The sequence below is a fragment of the Ruditapes philippinarum genome, unplaced genomic scaffold (assembly GCF_026571515.1).
Source record: "Ruditapes philippinarum isolate M1 unplaced genomic scaffold, ASM2657151v2 ctg35_1_1_1_1, whole genome shotgun sequence".
Classification (NCBI taxonomy): domain Eukaryota; kingdom Metazoa; phylum Mollusca; class Bivalvia; order Venerida; family Veneridae; genus Ruditapes; species Ruditapes philippinarum.
Window position 1 is genome coordinate 522435 of NW_026861019.1, and position 16563 is coordinate 538997.

At 34.0% G+C, this 16563-nt stretch overlaps 1 protein-coding gene across 1 annotated transcript; it reads right to left on the reverse strand.

Annotated features, from left to right (window-relative positions):
* Positions 1–7936: 7936 nt before the first annotated feature.
* Positions 7937–16221, reverse strand: LOC132714234 (uncharacterized). The gene is made up of 4 exons (XM_060697038.1): positions 15801–16221; positions 14652–15513; positions 12006–12400; positions 7937–9876 (listed from the first exon to the last, which is right to left on the reverse strand). The coding sequence occupies exons 1-4, from the start codon at positions 16154–16156 to the stop codon at positions 9027–9029; spliced, it is 2463 nt and encodes an 820-aa protein (XP_060553021.1). The 5' UTR covers positions 16157–16221; the 3' UTR covers positions 7937–9026.
* Between the last annotated feature and the right edge of the window lie 342 nt (positions 16222–16563).

The window sequence follows — 16563 nt, forward strand, 5'->3', positions numbered from 1 at the left end:
CATTGAGTACTTTTGTTATGGTCACTGGGTTTACTTTTATATGTTTCTACATGATCATTTTAGTGTTTTACTTATTTAACCTTTTGTAACCATGACAACTGTTAGAATTTCACTTGGCGGGGATTCATTTTATTTACACTGTCTCGTTTAAAGGAACATGGTGGGGCTAAGAGCGAGGTTTGGTGCACCATTAACCGGTTAAAACTCCCCAGCAGTCATTATTATGCTGCTGACCGTTCCAAGGCGGCGCCTCACTGTGTTCCTCAGATGTTTGTCTATGTTGTTTCATACTGTTTTGGTGACACTTTTGCTTGTGTCCCTTGTTGTTTTCTCGACTACGGTAAGTATCTTCCCCATTGCCCCTAGTTTTTATTTCTTTGATTACCCCAACCTTCACCCCCCCCCTTCCCCCGGTCTCCTGTCCCCTTCCCCTTTGTGGGCCTATGATTATTTTCTTTGAATTCCTAATCAGTTACAAATTATTTATCATTTAATGATTAACCTGTCCGTGCTCTGTCTTTGCCCTGTCCTGTTTTTGTTTGGGGACCGCCTGGGCTCCTTGCCATTGGTTCTTGTTGCTGGGTCATCTGGGGGTTGCGTTCATTGAACGCCGCCTTTCCTTGTTGATCTTGTTTATCATATTTTGAAACTTAAATTTTCTAAATGCGAGGTCTTTCAGCTTGAAGTAAAGTATCTATAAAGTTCTACAAAAATGGCCAGTGCCTACATCTATCAAAGAACTTCGTGCATTTTTGGATTTCGCAGATTATTACCGCTGTTTCGTAAAAGGCTATTCCCTGATAGAAAAACCTTTTACATGTAGTGACTTACTTGTTGGTCATCCTACTAATAAGAAGGGTAAGTCCAGACAGCAAGATGCTCCTTGGAACAAGAGCACGCTTTTAAATATCTCATTGAAAGTTTAACTTCCATTCCTATCTTGACATATCATGCAGATTACTGAGAGAGTTATTGCCTATGCCAGTCGAGGTTTACGACCGACTGACAGGAACTACCCAGCTCATAAGCTTGAATTTCTTTCCTTGAAATGGACTGTGGTAGACAAATTCCTTGAATACCTGTATGGAAATCAGTTTCTTGTACGCACTGATAATAATCCTCTCACGTTTGTTTTTACATCGGCCAAGCTCGATGCCCAATCTCTTCGCTTGTTAGCTTCACTTTCTGTCTATTACTTCTATTCAGTATCGTTCTGGAAAGCTTAATGTAGAGGATGACATTCTCTCTCGTTTACCAGGTGTTGAGGTTAGGAATAGTGACGAAACGAAAATTCTTTATCCATGGCCAGAAATTCTTTAAACCTTTGTTTCAAGCTTCTATTGCCGATGTTCGAGAACTCCTTGCAGTTGATTGTATTTCTTTCTCTCACAAAGCCCAAGCTACTAAGTATTCGCCCGAGTGAAGACTTTGGAAATTGTCTCAGTGATATTGATTGGAAACTCGAGCAAGCCAAAGATAGTGTAATTTCAAGAGTTATTAGTATTGTGAAAGCTGGTCACAAACTTAAAAGTCGCCAGAGTTGTCTTGAAACAGATCCTGTCAGACAGTATTTACGTGAATGGAGTACTCTCTTTCTCAAAGATGATATTTTGTACAGGAAAGTTAATGTGTCCGGTAATCCTGTAGTACAACTAGTTGTACCCATTGTCTTTCATGATATTATATTTTCCGGATTACATGATGAGGCATGTCACCGGGGAAGAGATCGGACCTTATCTTTGATCATGTCCAGATTTTTCTGGCCCGGCTTGGATGCGTTTGTTGAAAAGCGTATACGGGAATGTGCCAGATGCATTCGACGTAAAACACTTGTGGGTAAGTAAGGCCGCATATCTTGTCTCTGTGGAATCAACGTTTCCACTTGAGCTTGTTTGTATGGATTATCTGTCCTTGGAAATGTCTGCGGCTGGCTTTGAGCATATATTGCTCATGACTGATCATTTTGATCACTGACCGTTATGCTCAAGCTATCCCCATTAAGAACCAGACAGTCCATACAACGGCCAAGATTTTATTTGAGCAGTTTATTTGCAATTACGGATTCTCTAGCCGCTTTCACAGTAATCAAGGCCGTAATTTTGAATCTGCCGTCATCAAGGAACTGTGTAAGCTGGCCAATGTTGAGAAATCTCGGAACACTCCATACCATCCCCAAGGCAATGGCATGCACGGGGCTAACACCCCACTTTCTAATGTTCGGACGGCATCCACGTCTTGCCATCGACGCCTTCCTTGGAATCAAGCCTGATGAACAACCCAAGACAAATGATCATTCTAATTATGTTCGTGACCTTCAAAAGCGTCTGGACTTTGCCTACAAAGTTGCCACCAGAGAGTCTTCGCAACAATCTCGATGGCATAAGAAACGGTATGATGTTCGTGTGCGGCAGGCAAAACTCGAATCAGGAGACAGAGTCTTTGTGAGGAACGTTGGTTTGAAGAGAAAGCACAAGCTTGCTGGTAAGTGGGGAAGAGATATGTATATTGTGGTGGAGCAACCAAAATCTGATATGCCTGTATTCCTTGTGAAGAAGGAGCAAGTTGGTTAACATCAACTTATAGGATGACATAACATATTTTCTGTTTCATATTGTTGTTTGAGTATGATCACAAGGTTTAAGGTAGGTTTTTGGGTGGCTCCAATATTCCTACTTGAATAATGTTGAATCACCCTTAGGATATGAGGCCTTCTTTTTAAATTTGTCTTTTGACGTCTTATCTGTGATACGCAGGCTTCATAACCTCTGATCCCCTTTCAAAATTCCATTTTATTTAGTTCTGCCCATTGTTTTCTCGTTTAGGGCACACGCCTTTTATTACTTGGGGACCATACACCGCTTTTCATGGAATGGTACGTAAGTTTTACATTGAAGGTTCCATGATAACCGCCGTATGAACACATATGCGGATGTTTCTAAATTCAAAATTTTACTATTTCATATTTAAATGTTGAATTCTGCTTAAGCCGGTGCTAGGGGGGCGTGGACGGTAACTTGCACTTTCCAGTACCGTCCATGAACAGGCTCAATCAAACCGAGCCTGCAACATTTTCAATTTTGCCGTGTTGGGCTTTCTTTAGGGATTCTGTATTTATCTATTTTAAGGTATTTGAAAAGGACAGTGATGTCATAGAACAATTTTACTCTCATTTATAAAAGTTATGTTATGTGGTTTATCTGTAACATGTGGTATTTATGCTTACTGCATATACTCAAATTACATTGTTGTTCTCATGTTGTGTGCGCTTTATAGGAAACCTAGGATTTAAGTGCCATCTGTGAGATGAATACTGAAATAAAATAAGTGCTTGATAATTTTACTTTTGTCGCTAATAGATAATTGTTTATGATAGTGACATATGCAATGAACATTTATACAGTACAATACATTTTAACAAAGAGTTATGCACCCGGCCCAATGGACCTATTAGTCACCTTTTATAATAAATAACATTAATCATATAACTTTACATGATATGACAGATAACGTGAGGGAAATGGTTATGGTAAAACAACACCAAATTATAAATATGAAAGTATGCACTTACTAGTATAACAAAAAAAAAACAACAAAAAAAACAATAGTTATGTGAGACATAATTTTTGTTGAAATGCAAAACCTAAATTATTTTCATAATTTAAGAGTAAAGTATACTTCGTCTAAACAAGTAAAATAGAGAAAAATAGAATCCCTAAGCTTTCATTATATATTTGGCTGTCTTTCTTATGTGATCAGTCATCAACACACGTACTTTTTCAGAAAGGGTTATATTAATTTCCTGAACACAGTCAACATTAACAAATATATCGTTTCTTATGTGTTTATAAATATCACATGATAACAAAAAGTGAGTCTCATCCTCCACTTCATTTCTTTCACAAAAACGATAAATTCTGTCTTCCACTGCATCTCCAACGAAACGCCCAGTCTCAATACGTATAGGTAAAATGCCAAATCTGAACTGACATAAAAATGACCGTTCATGTTTTCTTAAATTAAGTGAAACATAATCTTCCTTATCAAATGTATCTTTAAACAGTTTATATGTACGAAGTTTCCTACATGATTGCAAATCGGTCTGCCATTTATTACAGTACAGGTCTCGTATTTTATCTTTAGCAGTAGACAGACTAACTGTTGTTAAGTCTGTAAAGTGCTGTTCTAAATTAAGATCACTAAAAATCTTTTTTATATTTGAAGACCAATTTTCACATGTATTGCATTTACCGTAATCATATAAGAACACTTTTTTGGTTAGTCTATCATCCGGCATTGATAACAACCTGTTCCAAAATCGTATTATAGGCAGTTTCTGTCTGAACACACTTGGTAGCCATCCTGAGTCTCCATACATTGCTACGAGTGGTGAAAATCTATGTACACCAAAAAAGTATTTTAGCGCGCGGTGATAGACATTGTCAACACATTGGTACGACCTGAAGCCCCACGAGGAGGCGCCATAATCCAATATCGGACTCACACAACTGCCTACCAGTTTTTCAAATGTGTTAATTCCAGTATCTTTCAGATTGTGAATTTTACAGATTATGCTCCCTAAAGCTCTTCCAGCACATTTAGATAATGATTCACTATTAAGATTAAAGTTCATTTTCTCATCAAAAACTATGCCCAGATATTTATAATGATCAACGTCTCTAGAACATTTTCACCAACTCTGAAAATAAATTCACTGCGCTGTGTAGGTCCTCTACGAAAATGGACACATTTGGACTTATTAGTATTTACTAATACGCGCCATCGTTTGCACCATTCATGTACAACATCAAGCATATGCTGCAAATTTATTTCTGAGTCTGAGATCAGCGCTATGTCATCCGCGTAGAACAATGTAGATACCATCATAGAACCAACGTTAATTCCAAGCCCAAGACTATTAATTTCGTGAATGAGGTCATTTGCAAACACGGACCAGAGCGTCGGCGACAGCGTACACCCCTGCTTTAATCCAGTGGTACAATCAAACCAATCAGTGTGGACGAAAGAATTTGGTAATCCGCTATTATTTATGCGAACACAAGCCGATGCACTAGCATATATGTTTTTAATAGAATTATAAACTCTCCCATCGACATTGTTAAGTAACAGTTTATACAAAAGTAAGTCTCTATCAACAAAATCAAAGCACTTTCTTAAGTCTATAAAAGCAGTGAATGTGTTTTTGTTGTTACGTATAATGCTATTTAGTGTAAAAATATGATCTTCACAAGACCTGCCTTTTCGGAAACCATTCTGTTCATCGGCCATAAGATTGTTTGATTCCATGTATCCAGAAACACGTTTGTTAATAAACGCAGTATATAATTTGTTAACGCAAGACAAAAGACTGATTCCTCTATAATGTAAGGGTACTCGTTTATCAGTATTTGGATCCTTAAGAATCGGGAATATAATCGATTTACGCCAAATTGATGGGATAATGCTACATTCAAATATCAATGTTTCAATTTTCCCGCTAATCTGCACAACGCATGCGCACTTGAATAGGCCATGATTATATTTAAATAATACTGGAAATCAACAGTTATTGTTATAATATTTTGCTTAGACTAGAGTCTGAGGATGTGATGCAATTTGACTCTCGCTTTAGATGAGTTTTTTTAAGTATTTCGTAGTTCAAAATAGGCATGGAGGCTGTGTCATGATAAAAATATTGCTTATGTTTTCACAATATGACAATCAGATCTTCTTATATTTCATAGTTGTTTAGTAACTGATTTCAATCAGACTGATTTTATTTTTACTCTGATCACCTTATTGCACCGTATTTACTAACAATTTTCAACATTTTTTATTCAGGTATTTATCCGGGGACTTAGTATAAAGGCGTAATTAAAAAGCCAGATGAATGTCATCCTAAAAATCACAGGGGAATAACGTTAATTAATGTCATGACAAAATATTTTCAATTTTCTCTTCGAAATATATTTAACAAATGGTGCCGTATCCCATGATGTTACATAGTACATATGTACTATCAACTGAATATTTTATTGCATGCATTGATTAAGATATTTTTTATCCATTTTATCTATCAAAATCAGTATAACGATCTGTCTTAATGTGAACTATTCCTTACCTAAATATCACAAATTTTAACAATACAAGCAATGATGAAACGGAGAAAGACTGAATCATTAAAGACCACCAAAAAACGGCATATTTAAAATTTTGCAGGCTCGGTATGATTTAGCCTGCTCATGGACGTAAGTGGTAATTGCAGGCTATCGTCCACGCTCCCTAGTACCGGGTCAAGCAGAATCCAACATTTAAACATGGCAAGGGCGCAAATTTGAATTTGGAAAAATCCGCAGAGGTTTTTTATTTGGCGGTTAACATGGAACGTTCAATGTGACACGTTTGTGCCATTCCATGAAAAGCGACATATGGTCTGCGTGTGCACTATACGAGAAAGCTAAGGGTGAAATAAAACAAAATTCTGTCAGACATCTAAAATCCTATATTTTATAACATATAAACTATTCTTAGCTTGATGTTTTCTAAATCTGGATAAAAATAATTCTAACCCCGATTATAAACTATTCTTACTATGGTTGTATGCTTTAACATGGAAAATACACGTGAACAGCAACATGCAAATTTCGAATAATCATGATGACAACACCGCCAATCCTATGTAATGCTTTGATAGCTTCGTCGCGAATTAATTCAAAAAGTGTTTCACTTCATCCATCAAGGTTTTTTTTTCAAATTAACTATTAACTAGTAAAACAATAGTTTCTTGTAGCAATTTCCGAATAATTGCCTGTTATTCGTCAACAGAATTTTCCAAGGTTAGAGATTCTTACTTCGGTTTGAGATGAATCATAGATGTAAAAACAAACATCTGAATGATGTTTCCTTGATGTTCTGTATAAATCTAGGAGAGTTTATAAGAATTCTTAGAAAATAGTCATTACAATTTTTGTAGTATTCTTGATTAAGCCAATGTTTAATGTTTTCTTGTTTTTTATTCACGATATTACTTTTGATTATTAGTTTTGAAATATTTGCGGCAAATCGTACGTAGCACATGTTTAAGGAATTTAGTAAATGGGTTTCTTGTCAAATATGGCGATAAATATGCTTAACTCGTTTTCAAAACCAAATTCATGTTATTATTTAAATAAACTTCCGTATGAATTCGATGTAAAATGTTATGCACCTGGTTGTCCGTCCGTTAATAATTGAGTGTACACTGAATCGAAAGAATGTGAAACTACTTGGTTGAAATGTTAACCGTAATGTGACGAATTACAAGGCGCAGAATTTCTTGTATAAGGTCAAGGTGAAGGTCACACTAAATCATTACACATTAATTTCATAATTTAGTGTCTGATCTGTATCTTTTGAACCGATGGAAAGAAAATAAAATCACTTTGCAAAATATATGATGTGAACACTACATATCAAGTGAAGGTCACATTTATTCATTTACGTATATATGAAAGGGAGAATACTCTGTAATCACTGTCTATTTCAGGAAAAATAAAAAAAGAGAAATATTCTAACAGTAGCTCTACATTAAATTTAGGTTTACGTTAATTACTGGTCCATACTTTCTTTCATGAGGCAAGCAATTAAGGGTCGTTTTTATACATTGGAAATGTTTGATTAAGAAATTACTCAGAATTATATATGATCAGATACATGAATATGAAAATAGAAAACAAGAATAGGTAGCTTGGTAACCTGAATAAAAACCATGTTTTGTGACAATTTATTGTCACTTGTTATAATAATGTTAATAATGATTAAACAAGTTTCGGACGGATTTTGGTCAAAGGTGTCTTCCCGAATTGATTGCTGAAACAAATTTACTTTAAACCGTATATTGCATTGCCTATGCTATGCTAGAACTTTATAGGAAGGTAATTTTATATAAAAAAAACATAAATATTACTACATATTTAATATAGAGTATGACATATTAACTCGGTAAAAACATTAAAACAATAAAAGGTTGTACCATAAAGCAGCATGCCTCCAGATTCATGCTTATGTTCATGAAAATGTATATTTAAAAGTACAACTATGTGAAGTGAACAAAGAAAATAATTTACACATTGCAAACGGCACTCACAATTCTCGTGAATTACAAAAATGAAGTCAAAATATGCAAAACTACCTCTTACTGCGTTGGTTACACAGTAAAAATATGATGAATACTGCAAAATGAGTCATTAATCGAACAAAAAATGCAAAGAATTACTTGAATATTGAATCTTTTTACTTTCCTTAAAATCTTAGAACATTTTCCTCAAGTTTGATTTTCTTGAAATATGTTGGCTCATCTGGAGGTATGCAGCTTTAAAATATATACAATCATTAAAAACTTCATACATGTAATTCTAAAAATGTATAAATCTAAAAGAACAACCATCAATATTAAAATCAGTTTGCCTGACAATACATAATTATGTTATTTCTCTTTTCTGAGAGAAGATATCATGTTTTGACAGCTAATTATCATCTCTTGAAAGTAAACACGATATTCCTAGCCTGTATTCCTGTGAAATCCAGTGATGATACATGTGTTCATCACACGTATACATAAAAGTATTCCATTAAATAGCCGATATGTTGAAATTAGACCTGTCAGAAATTCTTGTAAACTTTCCCGCCATTTGAACAATTAAAAAAATCAACCACAACGGCAAAAAGCCCTCTAGCTTGCTTCTTTTTAATGAAGCAAACTAGTATCTCACCTTGTTGAGGTATACAATAAAGGTTAAAATGCACCTTTTATCCTAAACAAGTATGTACAGAAGCACGAGGAAGCATTTAAAGCATGACATAGGATTTAGTAAGGTACATGAGCGCTATTATTGCTTAAAAAGCAGCAACAAAACTGTTGAAAGAAATCATTACAAAATACAAAACGGACATCAAGTTGAATGGGTTTTAGTATATAAAAGATTCCATGATCTATTCTAAGTATCTAAGTATAGAAATTAGAAATTGCAAAACTCAGATGCAAATACAATTCATTTGTACATAAAACGCCTGCATCTAAATAGTTTCCTGTACATTTCTTTCAATTCACTTCTGAATCTTATGTCAAAAAATCCATAAATAAAGCAGTTCGCCATATTATTGATAAAAAAGCACCATATGAAGGTATTGTAAACTACCTTTTCTGTAAAAGACATCTGAGGAACAAACTGTTTGTTCAAGAATGTAACAATTTTTAAGATAAGATGTGGGACATAGCTCATGAAAAACACAATCGTTATTGTCAGAAACATAAACGTTGTCTTTTTAGACCGGTCCGAGCCCTGTCGATCACGATTCTGTGTTTTACAAGGCTTCGCGGCTTTACATTTTTTCTTAACTTGTTCACCGCTACCCATTTCGCTGTCGCTTTCAATTACATAAATCTTCTTTTCTTGACTGAGATTTCCTCCCTTCTTCTCTGGTAATTGACTGCCCGTTGATTCATTCGATTTAGAAGTCAGTTCAATGGTATCACTGGTCTGAACATTAGACGATGAGTCATTTTGTGGATCTATAATCACACGATGTTTGTGTGTACTATGTTTGACTATTTCACGCCAAATCAAGGTATATAGCACAGAAAGAACAATGAAGCATAGTATCACTATAAGAATCAATAAACTATTGAAATAAGCTTGATATTTTGCGAAATTTTCCTTGTCTTCGGTATAGCACCTCGTGCCATTGATGTTTGGATTGACCGTTTGGACTGTTGCCGGTCCGTACAATACTGGTGCCGGCCATGATATCAATAAAGCAATACATGTGACAAGTAAACACAATAGTTTTGCCATCCGACGTGAAATTTGTCCTCCTAAGGGAACACATATCTTTCGGTACCTAAAATATAACATTGAAAAGAGTTAGTACAGAACAGTTATTTTCATCATTGTTGAATACTTTCATATAAAAGCTATTTGCTGACATTTATAATGATGATGACCTTATGACCTCTCCCAGATTTTGTTCGGTACCCTGTTTGGGTACTTTATAAGTTGTCCCGTGTTGCTGGGTTTTGTCGAGGTCTGTCTACTGGGAAGGTCTCCTTGCCTTTTTGTTGAGCTTTGTTCCTTTATTTTTAAATGTAGAAATGTTTGTTTTATATAATCAGTTATGGTGTTAAGTTACATATAACAAAGCAGAAACAGTCCAATTGTTGTTTTACTTATTCAAGATGCAATGTACAAGCATTTAAAATTATCTTAGTTTGTGAAATACTGACTCCTTTTGTAAAACAACAAATGTAGTCAAATGCATGTAATGGCACGTTCGACAATAAATTTGCTACTGAGCGTTGTGGATGAAAACAAATAAACATTTATTCAAATTGATTTGTTTTACTCTTTCGACACTGTTAAACATATTTATCTATGGGCTCATTTGTAAACATTAATTTGAATAAATCTTCCCTGTTTTGCTTTTAATATTTTTTCTTGACATTGTTTACTTTTAATTCTAATATTGAAATAGCTTTTAGATCATAAAATAGCTTTTTACATAAAAAAGTTAGAAAATATGAGACGAAAAGATAACAAATATTTGTTTACGCTCGGCGCAGGAAATCCCCGTTTAAAAGGAGTACTCGACCTTATTGGTATCAGGCACGATATTTACTTACTTAATTTTTGACTTACTTTCTCTTCCTGTTTCAACTTAATAGGGCATTGCCCTTTCAAAATGATCAAAATACTGATAACATATATATATTTAAAAAAACACTTTATTTTCCATTTTAAATTTGCTTAAGTAGTTATCATGCTGATAAAACGCACGGGAAGAAATTCATTTTACTGAGTAATGTACATTTAACATAATGAAGCAAACACCTGGTATTTTTGTATTTCGTGTGTAGTTAAAACATCGGGCATAATAAAGATTATCTATCTTATAACATCTTTCTAGTTTTATTGCACCTATATGCATGTTTCCATTGTAATTTTATTTAAATAAATAAAAAAAACTCAACACTCTGCTGAAATTTTAATTGAGTTAATTGAGTCTGTTCACGAGAGATAATTGAAAGTGTGACACTTCCTACACCCCTAGTGCCTGCTAAAACGGCATGTAAAGTATTTGAATGCATTGTCCCAAATGACCAAAATAGATGAAGTGCGGGGCAACATTTAATAGGAACCACACGGCACTCAAGACCTAATCACCACCTACTAAACAGTGGCACTTTCACATTTTAGTGATATGTTAAAATGAGAGCCCTCGACACTTCCGTTGTGGAGCCCTCGACCGAAACAAAGCTGAAAAAGGTAAACACAGTTCCATGTATATCATATATCCGTGTTTATAAAATATGCTTGGTTTTTTTTTCTTCAAAAAGCGAAGAATACTTTTCCACTTTCATCGTCGATACAAAATAATCCAAAATGACGTTTCTAGAACTTTTACTGAATATGAACTTGTGTGTGTTTTTTTACGTTCAGATACATCTTTAGTGATTTCTTTACCGTAAAGTAAATGTTTGCCAACTTTATCGGGCATGGAACTCGATCCTAACCCCTTTGTCCAAACACACAAAAAAACATTTAAAAACTTTGTTGAAATTAAAATATTAACTTTTATTCAGATGCCATCGACACGGTGCAACAACGGGGGTGTGAAAGAGCCCCATCAAATATGATTTAAACAGATCATGAGATCACTAAAATGTGAAATAGCCAGCGTTCAGTAGTAGGATTATAATGTTGTGAGTACATTTATATACATAATACAATTTTAGAAACAATTTAAATATTTTATGTAAATTTGAAGATTGTTCAAGGTTATACACATGATGTTGTGTTGTACAAGTGTTTTGACGTTAATAAGATCGCTTTAGGTCATATTTTACATAAAGAAGAAATTAGATATGAATGCGTACATAAAGAAGTTATCAGATTAAATGATGATCTTCTTTATGTTTAGTGATCAGATTGAGTACATGATAAACTAATAACGTATGCTTCAAAGTGACTTACCTGTCAGTAGCAATTACTAGAAGTGTAAGAGCAGACGCCGAGCAAATGAAGTAATTTATAAATCGGAGAATTTTACAAGCGGATGACATCGTGAACGTCAGTGGATTTCTAAGATCAACAATAATGAATGGCATTCCAACAATGCAAGTTGTAAAGTCCAGTGCTCCCAGTACCAGAATAAATATCCTATGATTGGATGGTTTAATACGAAATGCATACACGAGAAGAACGTGCAAATTTCCAACAAAACCAAAAACCATGATAATAGAAACAAACACAACACCACCTATGTATTGCTTCGCTTCTTCGTGATTTAATTCATCAATTGTACCATTAAATTCATCCATTCTGCGTTTCGTTTCTATAATAATAACAATTGTAAAAAACAAAATATGAAGTTGTGGTTAAGACAGCTAAAATGTACTGAATCGTGAGAAAAACATTTTAAGTCGTAAATACGCCAGTTGGTGAGTACACCTTACTAGGTTCTAAACTTCCGTGTTAATTTATTATAAAAAATCTGTGTTTAAGTATTATTTTACTACGTATTTGATAAAAAACACTTTTTAAAAACCTTTATAAACTCATTATTGATAATGCATATGAACACGTGAACAAAACTATGCATATATTCTCACAATATTCGGCATTAATTTAAAGCTTAATTCTCAAGACAGCAATTATATACGCTTTGACGGTTTATTAAGTCGCAATATAAAGTCCCATCCTTTTTTCAAGTGCTATGTTTCTGATAGGTTCTTATAAAGAACGAGGAAGAAAATATCGCAAATAGCATAATAGTCCTCATTAATGAAAAATTGTATGGCCAATATCATCAAAAACACTTACAATAATAACAAGAAAAGCATTGATGCAAAGCATCAAAGGGCGTCCAAACAGCAGGTGCAGATGAACTAGTAGATATATGATGACAAGATATTCTTATAAACTTTTCAATGGTTCATTGGGTTTTACCAGAATTGTATATCACTTTTGAATGAACGGACGAAAGACATTGTTCATTATTTATAACTTTGATCGGCATGCTAGAAATTAGAATATTACTTGTTATTTCTTTATGATCGTGGTTATTAATAGCAACGGATATACATGTATACAATCATTTATAATCCATATGTGTAACGCATGATCAACACCATACTTGTGTAATTGTCCCTTATTATGTTATTGCTATTAACGAGGACCCCCTCTTAAGGTATCTGTTCACACTAAGTAACAATATGGCACTTGTTATATTACCATGTTGATCATGTTGAGCATAATTGTTTATTATACAATAAATGTAATTTCTATTTTAATAAAAAAAAATACAGATTTTATGAATATTGTTTTCTTTTCTTTTTTGTGTGTGTTTTATGCGCTATTTTAATACTGAGTTTTTACGTTTACTACTATTTTAAGAATTCAATTGTCATAATGATCGACGATTATAAGTCAAAACTTAACTGGAAAAAGTCAGTAAATCATGGTTAATCTTTCAATTTATAATATTGTTTATTCTTAAACCATATACATGTACATTTGTATTTTTCTTTATCATTTTTTAAATTATCAATCAATTGAATAATTCATAAAATCTGATTTGTAACTTTGAATAATTCCTCGGAATCTTTACTAAACACGAATAACAAATTATATAAAATGTTTTAAAGTTGATAGTGTCATATTAATGCCATAAAAATGTACATTTTTTCTCAATTATTGTACATATTTATTGTTTTTATCTCATATAGATAAAATATAACATGCGATTTGTGTTGTTGGTTCTTTTTTCGAACTGTATGTTTATGTATAATAATAATCAATCAATTCGAGAGTTGATCTGTGTTTATTAATTATTGTAACCAAACTAAGTGACAAACATTCATTTTGAAAAAAAAGCTTATTTATCTGTAAAATATTTGTTCTGTTCTGTAACGATATCTACTCCAAAACCGGGAGAGACCGGACAATAAACGTGTGGTACTATTCGCCGGTCATTAGTAAATCCCGGGAGAGACCGGGAATTACCTAGGAGTACATCCCTCTATAAATAGATTTTCGGAATATTAAGGTCATCAACTCATCATTCTATTAACAGCTTTCGGAATAACATACCATAATAACCCACTGTGTACTACAAAATGATAAGCAAAAATACCCCGAAGAGCGCGATTTATTGACGGAAAAGGTTATTTCATTTGAAAATGTTTGCATTGCGAAATTCTCCAGTTCGCCATTCATTGTACATATCGCGACTAATTAACAATCAAGCACCCTCATACCGATCGGAATGATCGGCTTTTATTATTGGCAACTATAAAAGGCTCGAGAAGTTGCTGTCGCCCTTTCACAAAATCTCATTTCATTCCAATAGGCGCCGCGCTTCGGCGCGGACGCCAATAATACAATATCTGCTGGGAATAATAACTTAAAATTTCCGTTTGATAACGTTATATATCATTTAATTATAAATAGAATCTATAACAATAGTCATGTGAAACTGTATGACACTGTAAGAATGTGTGTGTACCATATACTTTTTTATACAATGATGTTCATCACGTGGGACTACAAAAAGTAGACATTGTCAAACAATGTAATGATGATGATTTGACACAGAGGCATCTCATTGTCATTTCACACAACAGTTTCTTCCACTCTTGTACATTTTGGTTGACAAAACAATTGTTTGTACATCCTACGCAATTCAAATCTAAACCGTTCGTCAAGGAATCCGTATATAAAACAGTTAGCTGAGTGATTGATGAGGAAAAGCCAGAAGAATGTGTTAAAAACTATCTGTTCTTCAAGGGAAAGGCTTTCAACAAAGCCTTCATGTGTTGACTTTATCTTTTTTAAAGTAAAGTGTAACATATAACCGAGAAAGAACACAACAGTAACTACTAGGAATATCAATGTCTTCTTTTTCGCTCTATTGTAGCTCTTTGCTTTTTTCTTTGTCTGCCTTTGAAGTGTTTCATTTTTCGACATATTGATAACACTGATGGCATCTGCGTCATTATTGTTACTCAATTCACTATTATCATTACTTGTGTCGTCATCTTTCAGTCTGCTCACTTTACTGGCTTTCCTGAGTAGGCTGTTATGGCGTGGTATTTCCGTGGTACTGAACCCAGTAGTAGTTACATTCAGTACTGAAATAGCTCCAGGCAAAATGCGCTTGCTGTCTTTTTGGTTCAGATTGTGCTTTGAAACTTCGCGCCAAATCAAAACGTATACAAAAGACAAGATAAGAAGGGATGTTGTTGAAACAGTTATAAGCGTTGAGCTGAAAAATTGTGAAAATGATCCAAATTGTTCCTTGTGGTCGGTAGCACATTTAGACCCATAGACGTCTGGATGACTGGTGTCTACAGTGACCACCTCGTTCAGTATAAATGCTGGCCATGAAATTAACAAAGCTACTGTGATGACGATGATACACAGTATTTTAGCAATTTTTGGAGTTACCTGTCGACCAAACGGTTTACATATCTTCCTGTATCTGAAATATTTAATAAGGAAATGATCACGTTTGTTTCCAGAAATTTATAATAAGGTAATCATAATTAAGGTTTTACTAATTAGTTTTAAAATATTTAGCTAATCAACATAGTAAGCATTGATTTATATTGATATGTTTAAAAGAAAATTAAAGAGCTTACAATCAAATACCGATTTAGTTAAGAAAAACATTACACGTTTGCTTATTGTTTCCAATAAACATCATGAGATACTGAAATAGGCACATTCTGGTGTTTGAATTCTGAAATAATTAAAAACTTTTCAAACCTGTCAATGGCTATAACCAGAAGTGTAAGCGCTGATGAGCAGCATGTGGAGTAGAGCATGAACTTCAGGAACTTACACGTCATTTGAGCGTAATATGTGAGAGGATTCCGTAAATCATGTATTATAAACGGCATTGCAATAACACATGACAAAAAGTCAACCACTGCAATGAACAAAATGAAAATTCTATGTGTTGACGGTTTCATTCTCAATAAATACACGAGAAAAACGTGCAAGTTTCCAACCACTCCAACAATTATAATAAGTACAATTAACACAACACTCCCTATGTAAGGTACAGCTGCCTTCTCATTTAGATCTTCAATATATCCCGACATCTCCTTCATATTCTCCATTTTAACAATTTTTATCTAAGATTGTTTTTGAGAATATTACCCACTATTTTTGTTTAACATAAAGAATGCAATGCTACGTTCATTTATATCAATTTAAGATCACAGTGGGTGCCGTTTATTTACTAAATGGTACAGAAATTATCTTTGTATCATCAAATTATTAAAAATAAGGAAATGGTCAGCAAATATTTGGTGAAATGACGACAATCATGGACAGACGGAAGAAGGAAGAACCCTGAAATTATAAAATAGATCGGATATACTAATTAAAGCGGACATTGATTTTGGTTGATTGATTGTTGTAAACAAATTCATTCAGTTGCTAAGGGTATAACGACCCTTGGTAACAAACACGTTTTGTCTTTCTTGACTTTAATGTTTTGTCCTGTGAACTGCTTTCTGTCCGA

What these genes read in the sequence shown, in the direction of transcription:
- LOC132714234 (XM_060697038.1), bottom strand. Translation starts at nt 16,156, where the DNA reads ATGGAGAATATGAAGGAGATGTCGGGATATATTGAAGATCTAAATGAG. An exon ending in CTGGTTATAGCCATTGACAG is followed by an intron (nt 15,514 to 15,800) that starts GTTTGAAAAGTT and finishes TAAATATTTCAG; the next exon opens with ATACAGGAAGATATGTAAAC. An exon ending in CTAGTAATTGCTACTGACAG is followed by an intron (nt 9,877 to 12,005) that starts GTAAGTCACTTT and finishes GTTATATTTTAG; the next exon opens with GTACCGAAAGATATGTGTTC.